The sequence below is a fragment of the Passer domesticus genome, chromosome 1 (assembly GCF_036417665.1).
Source record: "Passer domesticus isolate bPasDom1 chromosome 1, bPasDom1.hap1, whole genome shotgun sequence".
Taxonomy (NCBI): Eukaryota; Metazoa; Chordata; class Aves; order Passeriformes; family Passeridae; genus Passer; species Passer domesticus.
This window is the reverse complement of record NC_087474.1, coordinates 46,868,626-46,889,831: the sequence shown is the minus strand read 5'-3', so window position 1 is coordinate 46,889,831 and position 21,206 is coordinate 46,868,626. Positions and strand designations below refer to the sequence as shown.

The following is a 21,206-nucleotide window of genomic DNA, read 5'->3' as shown; positions in this document are numbered from 1 at the left end:
TTTGAAAATTTAGAGGAACACAGTTTGCTGGCAGGGACCTGTAGCCTTTCCTTCTCACACACAGCCTAATAGCTGCGCTGAATACATCGTGACATGTGTTGTGGCAGCTCAAAAGGAAAACGTGCTCAACAAGGCTTTTTACTTCTTAGCTGCTGGAGGAAACTGCCAACCTTTGGCATGGTTAAGTTTCTTCTAACAGAAAACAGCAATAAATAGTATAGAGGTAGCTTGGCTGGTGGCATGCAAAGCTACCTTGCTGCCTTCATCCTTTTAAGATAGAATTCTTTCTTAAATAAGGTTGGTTAATGAACCAGGGGAAATAGTAACAGATTTAGGAAAGGAACTGTTAAAACAGGCACCTCCTCAATTTACTGGCAATAGTTCAGTTTGATCTTGTTAGAGATGAAACAGTTCCTGAGAAAACTGGCATCCTTCGTAGCTGTAGGATTTTTCATCTTGCTGTCATGTTATGCATCTTCAAAGCAAGAGGCCAGCATTTTCTGTCATGTGCCTGTCTCTTTTAACATCTGTATTTCCACTTCAGCAATGAAATTATTAAAAGCAAAGGCAGGAGAGTAGGGTAGCCAGCAGCCATGCATTAATCCCATCATGTAAAACTACAGAGATTATTTGGGTCCAGAAAGAGGTAACTGTGACAGGATAGGGGTCTCTTCCTGTCTTGGGTGTGCTGAAAGTAAGGCAGTTGCCAGGAACCAATGAAACAGATGACAGATTATTTCTTAGTAGAGAACAGCTTAAACTTTCGATGCTCTAAAACCAAAGCACAGTGTTTGGCAAAGTCACTGGTATTAAATGATGAAACCCTGAGTAAAAGGAAGAATGTGATAAAGAGACAAGCAGTAGTTGCTTGCTTGGCTGTTTCACAGTATTTACATTTTGATTGGCTCTGCAGACATTTGTGCATGTCTTGGGGATGCCTAATGTAAGGAAAAACAGCTTTATATTTATAGAAAATGGCAATGAGGTTTCAGGCTTGGTCCTTACAGCATGTTCTGTGAGCTCTTTCAGTCTTGGCTTAAATGAAAATAATGGTGATGCTTTTGTTTTGCTTGGGAAAATAGTTTCCCTTGCTGGTTTGGTTTAAAGCATGCAGTCACCTAGAAGTATATTTGTCATTTTGTCTTGGAAATTAATATTTTAATTTGGCAGAGTCAGATAATTAAAACGCATTGGAAAATAAATAAAGCCAACAAAGGATTTGCTCTCTTCTGTCCCATCCAAGAATGCATAATTGATGCCCTTGTGAGAAGCCCTGTCTGATGTATAATTGCTCCGAAATGTTCAAAAAGAGCACAGACCATTTCCAGCAGACCCCAAGGCTGCCTCTTCACTTCTACATCTGGTTTTAATGGAAGGTGTTGTATTGAGTCTAAGGATGGTAGCAAGAAATAGGTAAGCCAGTCTCTACTTTCAGGGCCTTGAGGGCTGGGAAGGATGAAATACAGGAAAATCTGGGGGATTAGTCTGTCCAATCACGTGAATAAATAAGGCAGCTGCCCATTCTGGGTAATCTGTCAGCATGATTTAGATACAATCTCCTGTAGCCTTTAAATACCTTTCAACTGCTCTGAGGAAGTGTGGTGCTCCATTTTATGCTTGGTGGTTGGAGGCACAGAGAACCAAAGGGCACGTACATGGCCACACACCAAGCCTTTGAATAAAAGAAAATTAAACACAAGTGTTCTTGCTTCCAAGTTTAGCATCTTTGTCTTTGAAGCAGAACTCTCTGTTCATTTAAACAGTGTGATTGCTACATGTGGTAGAGAGTCCTCTTTAATTAGTGCTTTTGGGAACAAACTTGGAAGATATAGGGTCTATTTGCAGGTGGGTTTTTTAATTTTGTTTTTTGTGGTCTGTCTCTTATACTAGCTGCTAATGAGTACATTTTCTCAAGGACACCAAGGTCAAATGAGAATCCGGGGCTCTTGTGTCTCAAGAGGTTTGTTTTGCAAATGCTAGAATACATTTTTCTGACTTGTTTGTGTGGGAGCATTAGACTTTGTCCTGGACACTGATGCAGCATATTTACCTATGGACACTTCTGCTTCAGAATTTTCCTCAAGTGCCTTAATTAGAGTTAGTGTAATCTTTCCAGCCTCAGCCCCCAGTCCTAGTCAAAATTGTTGGAAGAGTGGATGAGACCAGCAAAGTAAGAGATGTGACTGAAAAAAACCCAAAGTCTTTAACACACTGGCAAAAGGGCTTCCGAAGGTGGTGTGGCCCATAGGAATCTGCTCTAGAGTCTGGAGAACAAGACGGGCAAAAAGGAAACTTCAAAAGAATATTTTCCTTCATTCCTTGTGTTAAGAGGTTTTGTATGCCCAGATCAAGAAGAGGAGGTTGGCAGCTGCGTATTGTGGAGAACATATCATTGTGAACCCCCATGTATCTTCCAGGCAAGATAGAAGGAAGTCAGATCCAGCTCTGACAGAACAGACAAATCACTTGTTAGGAGAAGGGGAAAATGGAAGAGATGGAGAGTCCACTTACTTGTTACAGGTCAGGTTTGTCTGTCAGCTTTGGAAATGGGACATCTCTTTCCTGATCACATTTACTCCAGATTAACATCTTCTGATGGGCCCTGTCTGTGATTCTGAGAATGCATCTCAAGGACTGTATTAATGAGAAGAAAATGAAGTATTCTTTCAGTAGAGATGTGCATTGTAGCTTTTTGGAAATCTTGTACTTTCAGTATAACCTGTGAATACTGCTTAATTTTGTGTGAAATTGAGAGATGGGTAAGGTCCTATGCTTGCTGTTGTCTCCATGCTGCCAAACCTGTAAATATGTACTTCAGTCTTCACAGCAGAGTAGAAATGCTTGACTGAAGAGCAGAAAGAGGACTACATTCTCTTTTAAAGTGATTGATACCTAAATCACCCTTACTGCTTGAACAGCAGAGATGTAATGATGTTAAATTACTACTGAATTACAGATGAAAGGTGCCATAGAGTTATGTGTTTGGCTTTGTTTCCCTGTTGCTGTTTGCACACAAAGGACTTTCCAGCCAGGTGTTAGCCCTCCAGGAAGTTCAAAATGGTCAACTTCAGTTGACAGCTTTATTTCGGAATAGTTCTAACATGTCAAACTGAAGTAGACGGTTACCTGAACAGATTTGCCACCCCTCGGCCCCAAGTGCAATGGGAAAATTTAATTTGAGGCCATTGAAATCTGAAAGCAAGAAGGATAAACAATGGTTTCTCTCACAGGGTACTTGGTGAAGGAGTGTTACTCTGTATTTCTGAAGATACAGACTCTGGCAATCATAGTTTCAGAGCGCTGAAAATGTACTTGGATTTAATCCAAATACTTTAATCTTTTAATGTCTGTTACAATTATAAAGCAGCTCATTGAATTAATGAGACATACTGTAATGAACTTAGTAATTGCATACTTTTCCCTCACTCTTCTCTATGGAATTGAATCTCAGCTGTATGCCATGAACTTTGCACAGGTGAGAAAGTTTAAAATGAGCAGGTTATATTCCTGTTTTCCTCTTTGGCCTTACACATTGCTTGTTGTGGTCCTGAATCTTGGGTGAGTGAGTAGTGAATGCATTCAAGGGGCTAATCTGTCTAAAAATCTGTTTTTGTTTTGTGGGTTACTTTTTAGACACTCCATCTCTCTGAACTGGTATCCTGGACAAATGCCAGTGCTGGCACTGGGGAGAGGGAGGCAAAACTGTGACAGTGGGGTAGCATACATCAGATCTGCTGTGTAACTGGACTTTGCCATTCAGAGAGCTTTTTGGAGCAGAAAAGTTTTATTTTACTAGACAATGTAAGGATGGTGGCTCAGGATGATCTATATGTATTACAATATTTTTAACATAAAAGAGTTATGAGGATCCATTTTTTTTGCTACATTATAAGTTAGAGGTATGCATCTTATTATTCAGCAATAGCATAATGTCCTTTTGTTTTTTGCTACCAGCATCTCCCTATTCTACAGTTAGCAATTTTAAGTTCTTAGCAGGTAAAATGCTGGGCAATAACTTCTCCATGGAACAAAGCTGGTTGGTTCCACACAGGCGTTATTTGAGGCACTCTTATTTGTTTTTAGGATAATAGAGTAAAGCATCACACAGCAAGTGCTGGTTCATTTTGAATGGGTGTTTTGATAGAAGTTTGATTGAGTTGCAGCATCGTCGGTGACAATTGATGTTCTGGCTCCTGGGAAGAAAACTGCCACGAGTCGTCTTGCTGAATAATGTGGCTGGCACAGTTCAGTCCTCAGTGCTTGTTGCTTGTCTGCATGTATTGTGGGGAGGTTAAGCACTCAGCCCGTTGATTAGCCAATTTGGAAACAGTACATGTTTTGCTCATTCTTGGCATAACTCCGCATGTTCCCAGCGAGGCTGGAGCAGGAGCTTCAACCGGAGCGTGGCAATGGGGAAACACAGCTGTGCTGTCATCAACTTTTGACAGAGTATTAGCTCTAGTCATCTCAGGAGTCTTAGTGAACCTTTGAAATCATAGTTCCTTATGAAATAGAAGAGACTTGGAGAAACAGATCATATGTACTACTAAGAAGGTGACTTTTTAATTGATAGTGACTTTTTACCTGAAAAATTAAGTGAACATATTTAGTAAACAAGCTGGTCTTTTTCATGAGTCAAGTTTCTTCATGAAAGTGTTCCCACTTTTTTTCTAATTGTAAGACAATAGATATTAATAATATCTGTGTATAGCTTCAACTGCAGTGGCTGAAGTGATGGCTATCGTCTCCCCCTTCCATCTCCCCTATTTTTTAAATTAAATTCAATGGGGGTTTAAGTTCACATGTGGGTTGTAATTTCTGAGTGAACTCACTACCTGTCTTGCTGTGCCTGCTAAAAGGGAGAGACATTAAGCTTTTCAACTGTTGTCTGCTGCTTAAACTGCATGACTCCCTAGAGCTTATGACTCAAACCAATAAAGGATGATGTTTGCATCATTCTTTCCTCTTTCCCTGGGCCATGCAGATTTTAGTGTTGAACAAAGAGTGCAGTAAAATTATGAGGTGACCACAAATTGTACCCAGAGCTTGAATGTCATGTATTAGTCTGTAACACAAACACATTTTATGGCACTTTTCTTGTCAGAAGTAAAGTTCCACCTTGATCTTTAAAATTTTAGTTCAGGTTATGGAAGCCTGGGATATTCTTTGAATGAGTGCTCTTGGATGCCAGATGGGAAGAGTTATGGAGATTGTTGTTCCTAACTTGTAACCAAGGGCATGTTTTAGTGTGTTGCAAGAATCTTATTTTGGCATAGAAGGCAACCTGCTACAAAAGCAGGTCATTTTGCTCATGGTGTGCCCACTAAAGTACAGAAAAGGCACAGTATTGGAACACAGATGGGCAGGCTATAACTTCAAGAGTGCTTAGAGACAGCACATCAGTGTTGAGAATCACAGAATGATTGAGTCTGGAAGGGACTCCTGGAAGTCATCTGGCTAACTGCCCTGTTCAAACAGGGTCATCTGCTGCTCACAGTTTTGCAGTAGAGAGACAAGTAAGGGATAGTCTCATGCTAAAATACCTGGATATCTTGTTAGTAAGTGTCACATTTAATGCAGTTTACCAAGCTTTATGCAGAACAAATCTGCTCTGGAAATGGACTGGGTGAGCAGTGTTGGCACTGCTAATATCTTGCACAGATTTGTTCCAAAAGGTTTCTTCGATCCCTCCAAAACACAGTCTGTGTTCTGGCTGTGTGAACCTGGAGTTTGCCCTGTTCTTGTGTTCTTTACTATATTTTTTTGCTTGTATCTTACCTTACAGTGATCTTATGGTTAACCTGACTGTATTATTTATGTCATTGTTTGAATTATTGTGGTTTCTTCCGGGCTGTTGGGGTCTGCTGTGGCTAGCTATGGAGCTTTGCCCACAGGATATTTCATATACGAACATAAAAAAGATTGAGAAGCGCTCTTGTCCACGTGGGAAATGTTCTCTCTTTATACCAAGAGACACACCAGGTGGATGAACACATGGGAGAAAGAGGGCGTTCCCTCATGGCAGGGAACTTTTATACCGTGGGAAATGGGGACAGAGGAAGAGGTCCACAGCCAATGGGATACCAGTGAGGAGTGGCGAGGGGTAATCCAGGAGAGACCACCAGGGTGTACTGGGGTGGGTGAGGGAAAAACCATGAGATAGGGGAAAGGGATAACAAACCATGTGATAGAACATAAGCTCTACAGTGCAATATAAAGACTACTCTGTGCAAATTCCCAATCACCCAGTGCAAAGTAACAACTAATTAAACTATTTAGCGCAACACAACAATTGTTCAGGTATGCAAGCTCCTCTTTTTCTAGAATTATAAACAATGACCCCAGGGTATGTGTCAGTATTGAAAAGGAGGGTGATATCTCCTTGGGATGTCCCCAGAACACGGATTCCAGGCCTGCAGGTAAACCAACTGAGCAGTACTCCGCAAAGCAGGGTGGCACCAGTGTTCAGGATGGGCATATGCACAGGAGCTGTTTTGGGATGTGACTGTGTCTGTGTTTGTTGTTTAGTATTTCTGTTTCCAAAGTGAGTTTTACGATGTCCATTAAAACTCCAGCTTAGTCTTGACATTCTATTTAATGCAGAATAACTCAAGTTATTCCACAAATGTTAGCTGTAGGCAAAGTCTTTAATATTAACTGTGCCAGGCATTTTTTTTCCTGAGTGGCAATCGCTGTTTTTTCCATAGGCTGTCTAGTTTTGCTGAATGTCCTTCACAGAGCCGGCACTGGGAGGTCCGCAAGTGTTAAGGATAAATTATTTTTTGTGACTATAAGAGTGAACTGACAGAGAGCTAGAAGCCTGCAGGGGTGGATTCACAGACTGTATAGTGCTGGAAAATCAGAAAAATATGGGGCATTTTGACTATTAGATGTTTTGATGCACGGATTGCAGTAAGTATTTCTGCTGCAAGATGGCTGACAAGTGGTTTCTTTCCTTCTCTTGTATTTTGTTATCTTTTATGGTATCCTAGAAGGCTCTGAGTTGAAGGGACCCACAGGGATCACTGAGTCCAACTCCTCGCCTGCACAGGACACCCCAAGAGTCACACCATGTGCCCAAGAGTGCTACTCAAACACTTCTTGAACTCAGACAGGATTTGTGCTGTGACCACTTCCCTTGGGAGCGTGTTCCAAGGTGCCTAATCACCCTCTGGGTGAAAAACATTTTCTTAATATCCAGCCTAACCCTCCCCTGACTCAGCTTCATGCCATTTTCTTGGGTCCTCTCACTGGTCTCCAGGGGCAAGAAATCAGTGCCTGCCTTTCTGCTTTCCTTCATGAGGAAGCTGCTGACTGCAGTGAGGTCTCCTCCAGGCTGAGCAAACCAAGTGACCTCAGCTGCTCCTCATATGAATTCTCCTCTATATCCTTCGCCTTCTTCACAGCCCTCCTTTGGATGGCTTCTAGTAGCTTTATGATTCTTATATTGTGGCATTCAAAATTGCACGTCTCTGAAGAGCAGTGTCAGTGTCTGACCAAAGGCTGGTGTCTTCAAAATTTTTGTGCCCTCTCCAGACTTGCAAGAAGTATCCACCCTTTCTTTAGCTGTTTTTCTTACTTGCGATGAGCATTATGCATATTCACTGTGGAATATCAATACTACTCTTTTGTGTAGGATTGTTCTATGCAGAATGACTATGTTAGAAAATAATGCTGTTTGTTTCAACCTTCAACATCCTGTGATGTCAGTTAACTTGGTTGTTTCCTTTAACATTCACACATCTCTATTGCCCCCTCTTCCTCCATTTGACTGCTGACTTCCTAGCGGTTCCATTTGTTCCTTTGGATGTATAATAAACATTGATAGGGTAACAAATTATCTTTGTTTTTTATACTGCTGCTTCATCATCCTTCCAGCAGGAAGTTTAGAGATTTCCCCAACTTTGAGCTTATTTTCTTGTCTCTGTTATCTCCTTTATAAGACTGGGATATAGCCACTTATCCTTGTTTTGACTCAGTTTCTGCTGTATTATCATCTTGACTCATGGTGCTCTTTTTTGTGTCCTTTCTAGCCCTCTGATTTATGCAAATGCCAGGAAAGTATGAGGTACCATAGCCAGATCCTGCTAGTAGTTGAAAAGAGGACTGTAATATTTTCTTATTTTTTACCCTTAATTGAGTTTTATTCAACATTCACAGCACTTTCGATAAACCTTCTCTTTTTCGTTTCAGCTTGTTTTCAACCAGCCTCTAATAAAGTTATTCAGTTCTCAGTTTCATGGGACTCCTTTGTAATGTTCTTAGTTTAAACATTAAAAAGCACCACCCCTTTATCTTCTCCCTCTCCCCCAAACAAACAAAAAAATTACTCCATCCTTTCTAGCTGTAATGTTTTCCATTGCTTTATTTTGTTGTTTCACAGTGTCGATGTCTTTTTGTCTTTCATATGCCCTCCAAATTTCTTATGCTGAGAACTTTGTTCTTAAAGAGCTGTAAGTTAAAAATCAGTAGGACCGCTGGGGAAATTGAGGTTTTATGTTTTCCCCATTATTTCCTTTCTACCTTGCAGGTTATTTATGTGAGACTACCCTGAAAGGTGAGAAAATAAAACTATATTTAACTGGATTTTAAGGGATATTTTTTTCTACTTGCTTCAGTTTAGAAACATCTGGACTCAAGCCAAAATGATGAGAAACAACCCTAAATGAAGTGGGCAAGATCTGACAAACTGTGAAAAGTTTAAGTAGATTAAGTTATAGTTTATATTCAGAGTAGCATTTTGTTTTTTTTCTGTACTAGATACCTGCCATGGTCTTTAAATTGCATATGTTAAGCAGGTACTCAGTATGGTTGAAAAATCATGCTTTTTTTGTGAAGCCTTAGATCTTTAACTGCTGGATTGCTTTTGGTGGGGGGCTTGTGGTGGTGCATTTTGGTTTAGTCTAGGTTTTTTTATTATTTTATTTTAAATTAGTTTATTTATTTATTTGAATTGTCTTTTGAGTACTTGAGTTTGATACTCTCCAGGTCTCTAGTTTGAAGAGCTCAGATATTAATGTCTTTAATGAACAAACATCTTTATCTGACTGGCTGTTATGTGTGAATTAATTAAATTGCCACAAAGTTCGAGATAGAATCTTGAGTAATCAAAACTAAGTTTTTTGTTGTCTTACGAATTACAGATATAACTAAGAGTTCCTTAGTAAAAGGAGAATGATCTTCCAAGAAGTGGGGGAGTTCATGTTAAAGAAGTACCTAATTTTTTCTAATATGTTTCAATATGTGCTTTACAAGCAAGACCAGACAGCCTTCTTGCTTATATTCTGAGTACACCCAGTCTATTTTGTTTTCTTCCACATTTTCTTTTGAAGTACTCTTTAAAGACTTCTTTGCTCTCTAGTTGAGTGCTATATTTGAAACTGGTCTGGCCTGTCAAACATAATGAAACCTCAACCATATAAAATGCTTCCCAGTAAGAGGAACAAGATGACTGTGGATAGAGAAACTACTTGGAATGAAATTGTGAAGAAAGGTTATGGGTATGCTGGGAATGAGATAGGTGACAACCACACAAATATTTGTTGTCTTTCCTGGACAGCTTTACCGGGGAAAAACTGTCACGTTCTATACGTTTGACATCCATAATCCTAAAATCTTCTCCAATTCTAGGTCTCCACATATTTTGGAGAGGAAGGGGGGTGTATTTAAACATGAAGGGTACAAAGCTCATTTTAACATTAATATTAAATATTTCACTCCTGGTCCAATGATGCTTTATGAATCAGCAGACTTAAGGTTCAGCATCAAATAAATGTTCCTGTTTGGAAGCTGATGGACTGCTCTGAACCATGAAAGCCAGTTGAGGGGGATCAGGTGTTCCTGCAGAGTTGGCGGCTGCTGCAGAGGGATAGCACCCCCACCTAGGTTGCATGCTTTTTGAGACTGTTGCTGTTTGTCCATCCCTTACTAGAGTAAAGCTCATAGCTTCTGTACAGCTTTATCTTCCATTTGTGTCAAAACATCCACAGATTTTATTGACATGGGTCTGCTGGGCCTTTGACTCCTGTCTGGTTCAGGGGTGAATAGCACTGAATGCCTAAGAAGGAAAAAGGCAACATGAAAGCCTTTTTATGTACACAAAGTGTACATCCAGCCCCTGGCTTCTCTGCCCTGTTTTCATTTCTTATAGAGATGGTAGAGCATGTTTACAGCTCCTTAGACTTGGCTGTTCAGTCATGCAGTTTAACTCCAAAAATAACTCTCTTGGGGGATATTAATCCAGCGTTGGATTATCTTTCTAAAATCGTTAATCAGACTTGGTCCCTGAGGGACCTTCCAGCTGAACTTGCCACTTAGTTTCTGTTTGCTGGGGCGGCAGGAGCGAAGCGGAGGAAGCTGATGAGGTTTGACAAGAAGTGGCTCCTTACATAAGGTGCTGAGCAGAGGGAGCTGTGCCTCTCCTCCTGCTGTGGGCCTGGCCAGGGCTCAGCTCCCTGCCAGCACCCACCACATCCTGCTTGGCCCTGCTGCCCTCACTGCCCTGCTTTCCCATCATCTTCAAGAAATGCCATGCAGAAACCTGCTCATGTCAGGGGGTGGCAGGATCTGTGCCAGCTCCAGGTGCTGTATGTGCTGCCTTTTGTCCAGGAAGGAGAAACACGTACTTTGTTTTATTAAATTCTCAAGTGCACATGGCATTCCTTCAGTCGCTTTCTAATCATTAATTTTCTTACTCGAGCTGCTCGTGAAATGAGCTGGCCTTCTCTTTGAGTATTACCTCTCTTCTGTAAAAGAAGAAATAAGCTGTTCTAGGCTGCTGTTTACATTTGCGAGTAGAACTGCAAGTCATATAGCTCCTATTAGCCTTGCATTTTTCTTCTGTCTGTGGAGTAAGAATAGAATTTATTTCCTGAGAGATGTGCTCTGATAACTTTAAGTTATTTCAAGTACTTTGAGGTCTTTGTATGGAAAGTGCCAATGAAATTGCAAAACAAGTTTGAAAAAAAAGAGTTCCACTGGGATTCATACACGAATAAAATCCTGTTTTCCACATGCAGTGCATAGGTAGAAGGGGAAAATTCAATATGTTTTACTGACATTTGTGCTGAATGCATCCTTCAGAGACAGGCAGGTAAATCAAAAGCTTGCATATCTGTGCTGACGCATTTTTACATTAAATTTAACATACTTTGATTTCCAACTTGGATGTTTATTACTCTGACTTAGTAGACCACAGGAATTCCTTCATAGTATGGTTGAAATGCATAAATGTACTGCATGTGGTAATAGCAATAAATTGAAAAATTGACACTTTAATGGGATAATCTGTCATAGTTCTGCAAAATGATGTTGATGGCAGAAAGTATGTTCAAGTGGTAGACATGCTTTGGTTGTGGTTTTTCCCCCCTCAAATTATAAAATAGTGTGCTGTGGAGCATATAAGTTGCTTAAACATTCTCCAGGTTATATCTCCTTGCATGCATTAGGAAAACAATGGGAATTTGCCTTCCTTTTCCTCTGACTCCCTCCTTCCCTTCATACACTCAAGCCTGCACGTGTGTCCTGCTTGCCTTCAGATTCTGCCTTGAAAATAAAGGTTGTAAAAATTAGTTGGAAAGTTGCTCTTACATGTCAGTGCTTCTCAGATCCCACTGGGAGAGAAAAAGAATTGTACTTGAGAAAACTCCATAACTAGACCCTTCAGTGACATCCCTATCTTTTTCACTGACTGCTGCTGGCATAACAAAAAGCAGCAGAAAACAGTTCTAGCTCTTCATGCACGTAATGAAAATTGCTTACTAAATTAGAAGCATTTCAAACTAGGATTTGTGCCTTCCTTATTTTGCTGGGCAGTGTCTAGCACACTGCGTACCATGGGAATAAATAGTAGGTAATTTTGAACTGTCAGCACTGTAGGTTGTAGCATTTTCTTTACAGTCCTACTTTTGGCATGACAATTGAATATCAATTTTGGCCTTGAAAAACAACCCAAAAAGAATATTTGTTTCTGACATTGTCATATAGGTAAAAGAAAACTAAATTATCTTTTGTATGTTGCTGGATTCCTAAGAATATAAATTAGGAAAGAAGAAGTCAGTACATTTGACTAGGATGGCCACTGAGAAGCAGAAACAAAGTGATGATTTTATATGCTTTTCAGCATTCAGACCACATTGTTATCTTTGAGTTGGTCTTCTGGTGGGAGAAGTGGGACTACATCCATTTGTATTAGTTAAAGATCTGTCACTTTACTTTGTGTTTTATGACTGTATAAGCATACGTATAGTAATAATTATAATTATGTAGGAGATCTCTGCTAGCCTACATTAAAACTAGTCACAATGAAATTGTCTGCTGAATGCTGTGGCAAACTTCTCTTGCACCTTCCTTTGGAATGTAAGTGCTTATTTTCCATAGCTGAATTTTATTAACTTATCATCAGCTTTCTTTGACTCTGCTTTCTTAAACCTTTCTTCCTGTGTGAGTCAAGACAGCTACAGCAAAATTGGGGTTAATGCCCTCATATGCATGGGAAAATGGAAGTTTTCTGCAAATTTATTGCTGTGTAATGTTGTTTTACTTTTGTACTTACAGCCAGTGCTCATGAATCAGTGTTTTTTCTCCAGCATTTATTGTGAGCTTTGGAGGGAAGGTATTCAGCCACAAGTTACTTCTTCTCAGTTTAAAAAAAAAGTGTTTTCCTATGCAACAGGTGGATTCTATGGTTTTTATAGGTCTCTCTTCTATCTCTTTAGATATGTGGTGTACAGATGATTTTTTTTTCATTAAAAGTGATGGGGGGAAAAGAAAACTGTTGAAAACAAAGGCTTACTCAGCTGAAGCTATCTTCAGTCAAGTTTGTCTGGCAGGAACTGATGTTCTTTTTGTGTTGTGGCCAGCAGATGCAGGCTCTGGCTGAGGCTTCCAGCATCCCTCCTGCCAGGGATGGGGTGCCAAGCCAGGGAAAGCAGGGAGCAGCCTGTCGGTCAGGCACTGGGTGAGTCAGCCCCACTTAAGCACTGCAAACAGCTTAATACCGAAACACCGGCAGGCTGCGAGTACCAAGGACTGCGCTGCTGAGGAGGTGGGAAACACTGTCACTGAGAGTGTAGGAGCAGAAGGTGCCAAGGTCTCAGTTTCAATTGACTGTCGAGGTGGATTAACAGCTCATTGCTGCCAAGAAACCTCGCTTCTCCTTCCCTCTCCTGTGTTGTATCACCTGAGTAGCTGTTTGACTCAAACATGGTCAAAAACAGATGACCAAAAGTGCCTTTTTTTTTTTTTATTTTTTTAATTAATTTATTTTTTTTTTATTGCTGGTTGACTGAGCCACTGCACTGCACAGCAAGGGGACCACTGGTTGGAGATGCAAATGGTGGGTGTTTGATATTTCAGGGAGAAATTGTAGGAACTTTGCATCTGCTAAGGCTCTGCAGAGTTGAAGACAGCCAAAAGTAAATGTCTGATTTTCTCAATGACTAGCAAGTCAGCTGCATGCTTTAATTGTGTTTATTCCCTGTTCCTGTAACATCTACCAAATGTAGACAATATCACAGTGTTTCTTAATCACATTGTTTAGTCTTTCAAGGCACTTCCTGCAATCCAGTTTTATTTATAGACCGTCCATTGTCTCATTTACTGCCTTGTGCTTTGCTTTGTGGTGATGTGCGATCCTGTCGGCGTCAGAACTGCCATTGTTGGAAATAAATTGCTGGAGTGTTAAAGTTCATAAATTGCTTTTATATTATGTGTTGAGAGCCTTATGTAGAATGTAGCAGGGCTTTCAGAGTCAGAGGACTAAGCCTTTTCAGAGCAGACCAGAGGCACACATGAAAAAAGGAAAAACGGAGACATCCGCAAGGCTGAATGAGCTTCCACTTATAAAAGTAGTCTGAGACAAAGGTACAACGTTTCCCAATAAAGGGATGATTTCACCATTTTGTTCAGACTGATCTGAGCTCCACCTTCTGCTGCAGTTGAAGAAAGGTCATTAGACCAGGTTAGTTGAAGCAGCAACTGAAGGTTGTTAAAGCCTTTTTTAACCTGTACCTGTTTGTGTCTTTGGCTATCTGGTATATTCAGCCAGCTCCTGTCTTGCCTTAGCTCTCTGAAATGATGTATGTGCAAACATGTCTCCATGCTTTCACCACTTCCTTCTCTTTTTCTGTAAGAAGAAGTGGGACTGCACCACTGGGGTTTTCTACAGCTTCTCTTGTTCTGTGGTACGTGGTGGCGCTTTGCTGGGTCTCAGCAGAGCATGCAGGAAACACCATGATGGTTGTGCAGGGCTTGGCAAAGCCAGCAGGAACCTCCCCATCTGCAGAAGGGTGCACAGGCTGCTGTGTCTGAGAACTGCAGAACTTTGCTACTAGAGAGGGTGTCCTGCCACTGCCGAGCTGAGAGAGGGGTGCAGAAGCTTTGTTTGCAAGCCCAGAGAGGCACTACGCGCTCTTGATAAACATTTGTTGTTGTTGTTGGAAAGTTATAAAGTTTGATGAGTCAGAAGAGACAGAACTTCAATTCTGCAAAACCTGAGTATTTGGTTCTTCCCCTTTCCTCTTTCCCTGAAATTCACAGCTCACACTATTTGACATGAGATCCTGTTGATATTCATATTCTTGCAGAATTATGACATGTAATGTAGCTGATTATGTCACTGTGAATGTATACTATATCCTTGTATATTCACGTGCCTGAGATCTACCATAAAGGAGTATTTATATGTGGGTATCTCTGGATCCGTGAGGTGAGGATGTGTGTGTGCGTGTGTGTATGTATATGTGGAAACTGCTGTGTGTTCTGCCTTCTTCCTGACATACTGGTTGCTATAGTGCAGTGATCTATTTGTGAACACCCAGAAGATCATTGCTATAGTTAAAAGAAACCGTGTTTCCTGGCCATAACTTCCTGGGCAATCTCTTCTCCTGAAGCACCAGCATTAACCGAATTGGTCACATTCCCTGGGACTCCAGGAGTGACACTGTAACAGAAGCTTTCTCTAGTTTTTTGCTTTTTCCCCACCAGCATATTTAATAATATTTAAAAATAGTTTTTCTATTTAAATCTAATGCATGCCTATTATTCACCGTACATTTCAGTGCTTCAGCCATCTTTCCAACAGGCTGTCGAGCTGTGCAGCGTGCCGTGGCGTTGTGTCCTGTGCTTGCTCCTGTAATATGTGCCATTCTCCTGCTCCTGCACATGCACACACACATACATTTCCATCCACCTGCCCAGCCAGGGGAAATGTAGGAGCCTGAAGCGGCAGTGCTGGAGTTCTGCCTGAACTGCTGTAATATTCTTCTTTTTTTTTTTTTCTCTCCCTGCAGGTGTGAATGAGAGAGGCTCTCTGCAGTGTTTAGTGTCCAGTTGTGCTGGCTCCGAGGAACAGCAGCGTCGCAATGCCCCCTCCTGCTGATATAGTGAAGGTGGCGATCGAATGGCCAGGTGCCTTCCCCAAGTTAATGGAAATAGATCAAGTAAGTGCCTGTGTACCTGTGCTCAGCTGGCCCTGTTCATGAATAAGTTCTTCTCTGCATGCCTTCCTCTGCATTTATATTTACTTCAACGCATGTGCATTTTTCTATGAATGTATGTGGGGTGGAAGGTGTTTTTTATAAAGGGTGTAACCCTCTTCCTCTCTTACTGCTTAAGGTTTTTGATATGTTTAGCTGATTTCTTAATTTGCTTTTTCTTTCTGAACAGCTGTTTGAATAAGGCATTTACTGCTTGTGTGACCCACTTAATACTTTTGTGCCTTAGTTTCTTCAACTGTTAAATTGTTGTAGTGTTTTACCTCTGGGTGGAAAGTCTTCATATTTCTTGTCAGTGCTTTGCATTTGGAGTAGAATCATACTGAATGGCTGCAGCAAGTGCAGATTTTGGAACTTAAGTAGTGGTGCACTGTGAGGAGGACCTTTGTTCTGTTCAGGAATCTCAGGGAATCTCAGGAAAAACAGAATCTTGTTCTGTTTATCTGGTTAGTTCTAAAGCAGTGGCCCTGTGGACGGATTGGAGGCAGTATACTGAAGTTAACAAATTCAAAATTATGAATAAAAAACTCTTTTTAGGGAATTGTGGTGGGGGGAAACAAACAAAGACAAGTTATACAAGGACCGTGTTTTATATTCTGGACTTCTCTGAGATTGTTTTTATGGCCCGTGTATTAATATTAAAAGCAACCTCTTTAATATTTAACAGCTTACCCTTAACATTTTGAAATAGTGCAGCATGTTACCTGGTTAGAATTATTATTATTTCTGTAAATAGTATTCAGAGTGAAGAAAAGCATTTTATAATGTGCTTTAGACCCTGGTGTGTCTGGGGACTCAGTACATTATGAAGGTCTATTGGAGAGGAGAGCATTTGAATTCACACTGAAAATGTATTACTGAAATGGGTTAGTAATTTCTTCATGCAGTGCAATGAGTTTCACTTGTAGTTAACCCTTCTGTGGCACATGCCTGGGAAATTCCTGTGTGAAATTTGAAGTAACCTGGTACTAGAGGGTGGCTGGAATCACAGCAGTATGATGTTTATTCATTCTGAAAGTCCCCTTAGAGGAAAAGGAAGTTCCCAAGTGAAACCAAACTTTGTAGGTTGATTTTTTTGACCTGCCATGGTTTTCCATTTTCATTTGCTGAAATTTTTCAGTAAGCATAGCAATTGCCTCTTTTGCCTTCTGGAGTGAAGAATGTTTTACTTTTTTCTTCTTATATAACAAATGGTAGACACTGCACACTGTGTTCAGGGAAAGATGCATGTTAGTCATGATGAAACAAGTACAGTGGGGACAAAACAAAAAAAAAATTATGAAGTCTCCTTTCAAACAGCAGCAAAATAATATGAAAATTATTTGACTTTATTTACAAAAAGCTTAAAGTAACTCTCAAAAAACCCTCATACCTTATCTATAATATTAGCTTACTTTCCTAGTACCTTGTTTTTAATTTTATAATGTAAGATTTTAAAGAGACAAGAAAGAGCAATTTTATTGGGTAAAACTCCTCAAACACAGCCTGCCAAGTTATCTGCAAGCTTTCTCAAGCCAGTTTATGGGTAGGAGGAGGAAGGAGAGGGAAAGTAAGGCCAAAATAGAGAAGGCTTTAACAGCATCCTGCTCCCCATGCACAGAGAAATGGAAATGAGGGAATGAAGTTTGACAGTCTCATCCCTCCTCTTTCTGACATGGAAATATGGGAAAGAAGCATCCCTTCCTTCTACCCATGCACACAAACATGCGTATTTGCCTTTTTCAAGTTTGGGAGCAATGTGGGAATGAACCTTGAAAATATATAGGGTGCTAGGTACTTCAGAACACACAGCTCTGCCTTTGATTCACTTAGTGCTAACTTTTCCTCAATCTGTTTCCTTCAAAGCAGCTATTCAGTAGAAGAGCTGTAGTGGAGGAGATGATTCATCCCTCAGATGGCTATAGCTGTCGGAGATGATAAAGGGGAGGAAGACAGAAAAGAGAAACGACTTACCCACTGACCAGACACTGCAGCCAGTGCCTGTGTCCCAGGTGGATCTGCTCATTCAGTCACTACTTGACATATATTCAGAAAATCCTAAAAACTTTCCCATGCTGGTTTCTTCTCTCTCTTTCTTACCATAAAGAAAAAACAGTATTTAAATGAACAGCACTATAATATTACTTCAAAAAAAACCAACAAACCAACAGAACCCCATCACTGTAGCGTGGTACCAATGCTTTATCTTTCAGGGTACTGAGGCTGTTCCAAAAACTGAAGTACAAATACCATATGAGAAATCAAAGGAAAATCTCGAGGTTTTTTAAGGTTGCTTATTGCATATACTTGGAAACACTTATTTATATTCAGTTGCATATTATTCTAATTTACTTGCTGCGTGTATGCATGTTTTGCTTAGCAATGGGGACAGTAAAATATTTTCAAAGTGAAGAGATGTCACTGTGAAACCAGAACTATTGATGGTGGTGTACTGGCAGGTGTTGGCCTTAAAAGAGCTCATGAGTAGTTTTTCCACCTAATGTTATTAAATTTTACACTCCCCTGCATGACTTCTGACAGCTTGGACTTCAGAAGGCACAGAGCCTTTTCAAGTTGAGGCTTCTCCTCTGCATTTCTATAGGTTTGTTAACTCGGGTTCACCAATGGTGGTTTTAAATTTAATAATGAAAAATTAGTCTCACTCAGAGAGATTCCGTACCAGAAAAATTGATATATAATGAAGTGCCTTTTGGAATTAGCCTCTGTGCCTGCTTCCAATGAATGTAAAGAAAATTTTCTGCTCATTCATTGACATGTACTATTTGATATCAGGGTTTCACAAGTGCTTTTTTCTTGGAAAGTTGCTTTAAACAAGGAGGGCAAAACTGTCTCTTATTTACTGCCCTCTCTCTCTTACCAGGTGGAAATTTAATTAATTTGCAGTAGACCTCGCAGGGGGCTGATGCCTGTATGGATTAGAACTGATTTTAAATCATGTTCTTCTTGAGAGATGGACTTGACTGAATTCACTTATTGTCTTCCAGAATACCTGTGGTTTATTTGGGTTTCCCAGTTCCGTCATTTTCTTCAATTATAAATTAGAAAAATAGCATCCAGACTCTTCCTTCCTCCATAAAACTATACTAGCAATATTAAAACTCTGCCCAAAATTAATTTTTAATATGAAGACTTGATTGTGGCTTCAGAACTGTGTAGAGTGTTGATCTTTCATGCTTTAGTCTTTCTGTCATGTAAGGGAAGGAATGGAAATGAGTTGGTGTCTGAATTTGCATTGGGATCTTTTTGTGGGCTTTTTAGCAATGCAGTCTGGGGAAGAAATGAATGGTAGATTGGCGGACTGTCTGTTATCTTTTTCTTCACCCTTCTGGCTGATTATTCTAGAAGATGTTAATAATAGGACTGCACAGGGTCTGTACAGGTGAACCAGGATGCTGGCTAGTCTATCCTGTCTTCTCTTTGATTGTCCCAGAAATAGCTATTTTAAAAGAGGGTGTTATTTCTTGTGTTCAGTGAAAGCCTGCATGCTTTAATTTGTGCCCATTATGTATAATTCTTAGCTGTTGGGGTTTTTTTGCAGCACAAATTATTTTAGGTAAGCCAATGCTCGTTTTAGGTTACCTGGATACTTTGTGGATTTGCAGTCACACTGTTCCTGCTGCAGGAGAAGCAGCTTCCATGAGAGGCATAAGATGGATATTTGGGGACAACAACTATTTTGGCTTATCCCATTCAAATTCACTTGTGTATCTTAACACAAGTTGTACTAAAACCAGATTTCTCTAAGCTTGGAATAATCTTCCTCAGCCTTGGAGGTAAACAAGGCTTTCCTATAGAAAGGAACAGTTTAATTATAAACTTGGCTAGGTTTGCTTTTACCTATGAGATCATTAAACATGGATTAAATTAGCAGATGTGAATCTTTACATTAGCCAAAAAAAAAAAAAAAAAAGAAAGAATGGGGGGGATGGAGAAGGAAAGCTGTGTTTTCTTTTCAAAGCACAGATCTCATATGGTGAGCAAAATTTACAGGAGCATTTTCATATGACAATTTCATGTTAATAGAAATGCAGCCGTGGGTGAGCCATGGGCTGCCTTACACTTATGTTCTCTCTAAAGTTTAGATTTACTCAGCAAGTTTATCTTATAAGAGTCTCTCTCAAGTTGTCACTTCTCTTCTGCCAATGTAATTTTAATTGTGGTTGTTTTTTTGTCTTTTTCATAGAAGTCATTGTACTTCACTGCATATTAAAAGGTCACCAGTAAGATTTTGTTGTTTTTTTTTAAAGGAGCTTTCAAACCTAAATATGGACCCTTGGGGATTGTTAATTGATTCAGTGCATTGTTTCTCAAACTGTGGGGAAAAAATTGAGTTCAAAAGGGATAGTGAAACACTTAATTAGAGAAAAGAAAGTTGCACATTGCTCCTGCCATGTGTGTAGACTAAGAATAGATAAAGTTTCTGCAAGTAGTGTCACTAGTAATAGCAGTATACCGAGACAATCCTGGCATCAGGAGTCTAAATGTGTGCAATATTAGTGAGCACCAGCATTGTTCAAGCAGTGATCAAGAGATATTGATGTCTCACTGTACTGTGAAGTGTCACTCTGTGTGCTTCATTCTGGCTCCAGACTCTGACTTGAGGCATTTAGTTCTTAAGGGGATGAAGGGAGAGGCTCTTGCCTCCTTCCCACAAACCTGCAAATTTATATGAACTCTTACCCAGAAAGTGTAATGGGGAGTAGCTGGAACTAGTGAAGATTTTTGGTATGAATATTGCTAAGATTTCCAATGTTATTGCACATCCTGAGTTTATAGTAAAGGGAAATGTCAGTGCCTTTAACAGCTGACAAGATTTCAGTTTCGTTAAGACAGAGGGCTATGAAGCCGCTCTTGGGGAGAGAAAAAAAAAAACAACAAAAAACCCCTCTGACTAATAAAAACGTTCCCTGCCTAGATTTGCAGCAGGAAAGGAGCAGCAGCTCCTTTCTGTCAGATAGGAGCCAGTGCTCAGGGCTGGCCACTGCAGCTGTAGCTCACCCATTCTGAAGGAGGATGTCAGTTGCTGCTGATAGAAGACTTGCCCAAAGATAGGTGAACCAAAAGGTGGCTACCTTTTCAAAAAGAATTGAAAATCACTTTGTTGTCTTAAGTCAGTTTGTTAAAGGTAGGGCTTGCTTAAAATCAGTGTTTAGGTGCCAAACAGATGCATTTGGTGTTTTATTGCTCCTTGTTGTACCTGTCATATTGCAGCTTCACAAAATTGAGTATGAAGCTGTTCATAAAGCAGGTGCTGACTGGCATGTAAACATAGTGAAAATATTATTAATAGAGCTGCTAAAAAATACTATCTGTTATTTTTATGTGATTTTTTCCATTTCCTTTGTTAGACTAATGAAAGGTCTCAATTTTTTACTTTGATTTATTTTGTAAAAGCTGTTCAGCAGCAAAAATAACCTTGGAAACCATAACACAAATTTTGTAGTGCACTGGATATAATTCAATGCACTGACACACTTGTATACATAGACAATGCTTCGTTAACATAATGAACCAATTGTTAAATACAATGGAATTTGAAAAATATGATTCCTTTTCTTACAGAACTGCAGCATTGGAGTAGTCATCATTAGAGCCTCAGTTCTTTGATGTGGTGGCAGCCAGCCAGCAGGGATAAAACAGGCAATGTTATTGTCACATGTTACATTTTATTAGTCTGGCTTGTCCAAAGCCACATTCCCACTGGTTGGCTGG

The 21,206-nt window shown here is 40.0% G+C and overlaps 1 protein-coding gene across 4 annotated transcripts in view; it reads left to right on the top strand.

The window, feature by feature from the left end:
- ELMO1 (engulfment and cell motility 1) overlaps positions 1-21,206 on the top strand; it is a 300,321-nt gene that overhangs the window by 34,554 nt on the left and 244,561 nt on the right. For all 4 annotated transcript variants that reach the window (XM_064418260.1, XM_064418282.1, XM_064418276.1 and 1 more), the window contains exon 3: positions 15,291-15,440. In XM_064418260.1, the coding sequence (XP_064274330.1) occupies positions 15,363-15,440 (78 nt within the window). In that variant the 5' untranslated portion in view covers positions 15,291-15,362. The remainder of the gene's footprint in view (positions 1-15,290; positions 15,441-21,206) is intronic.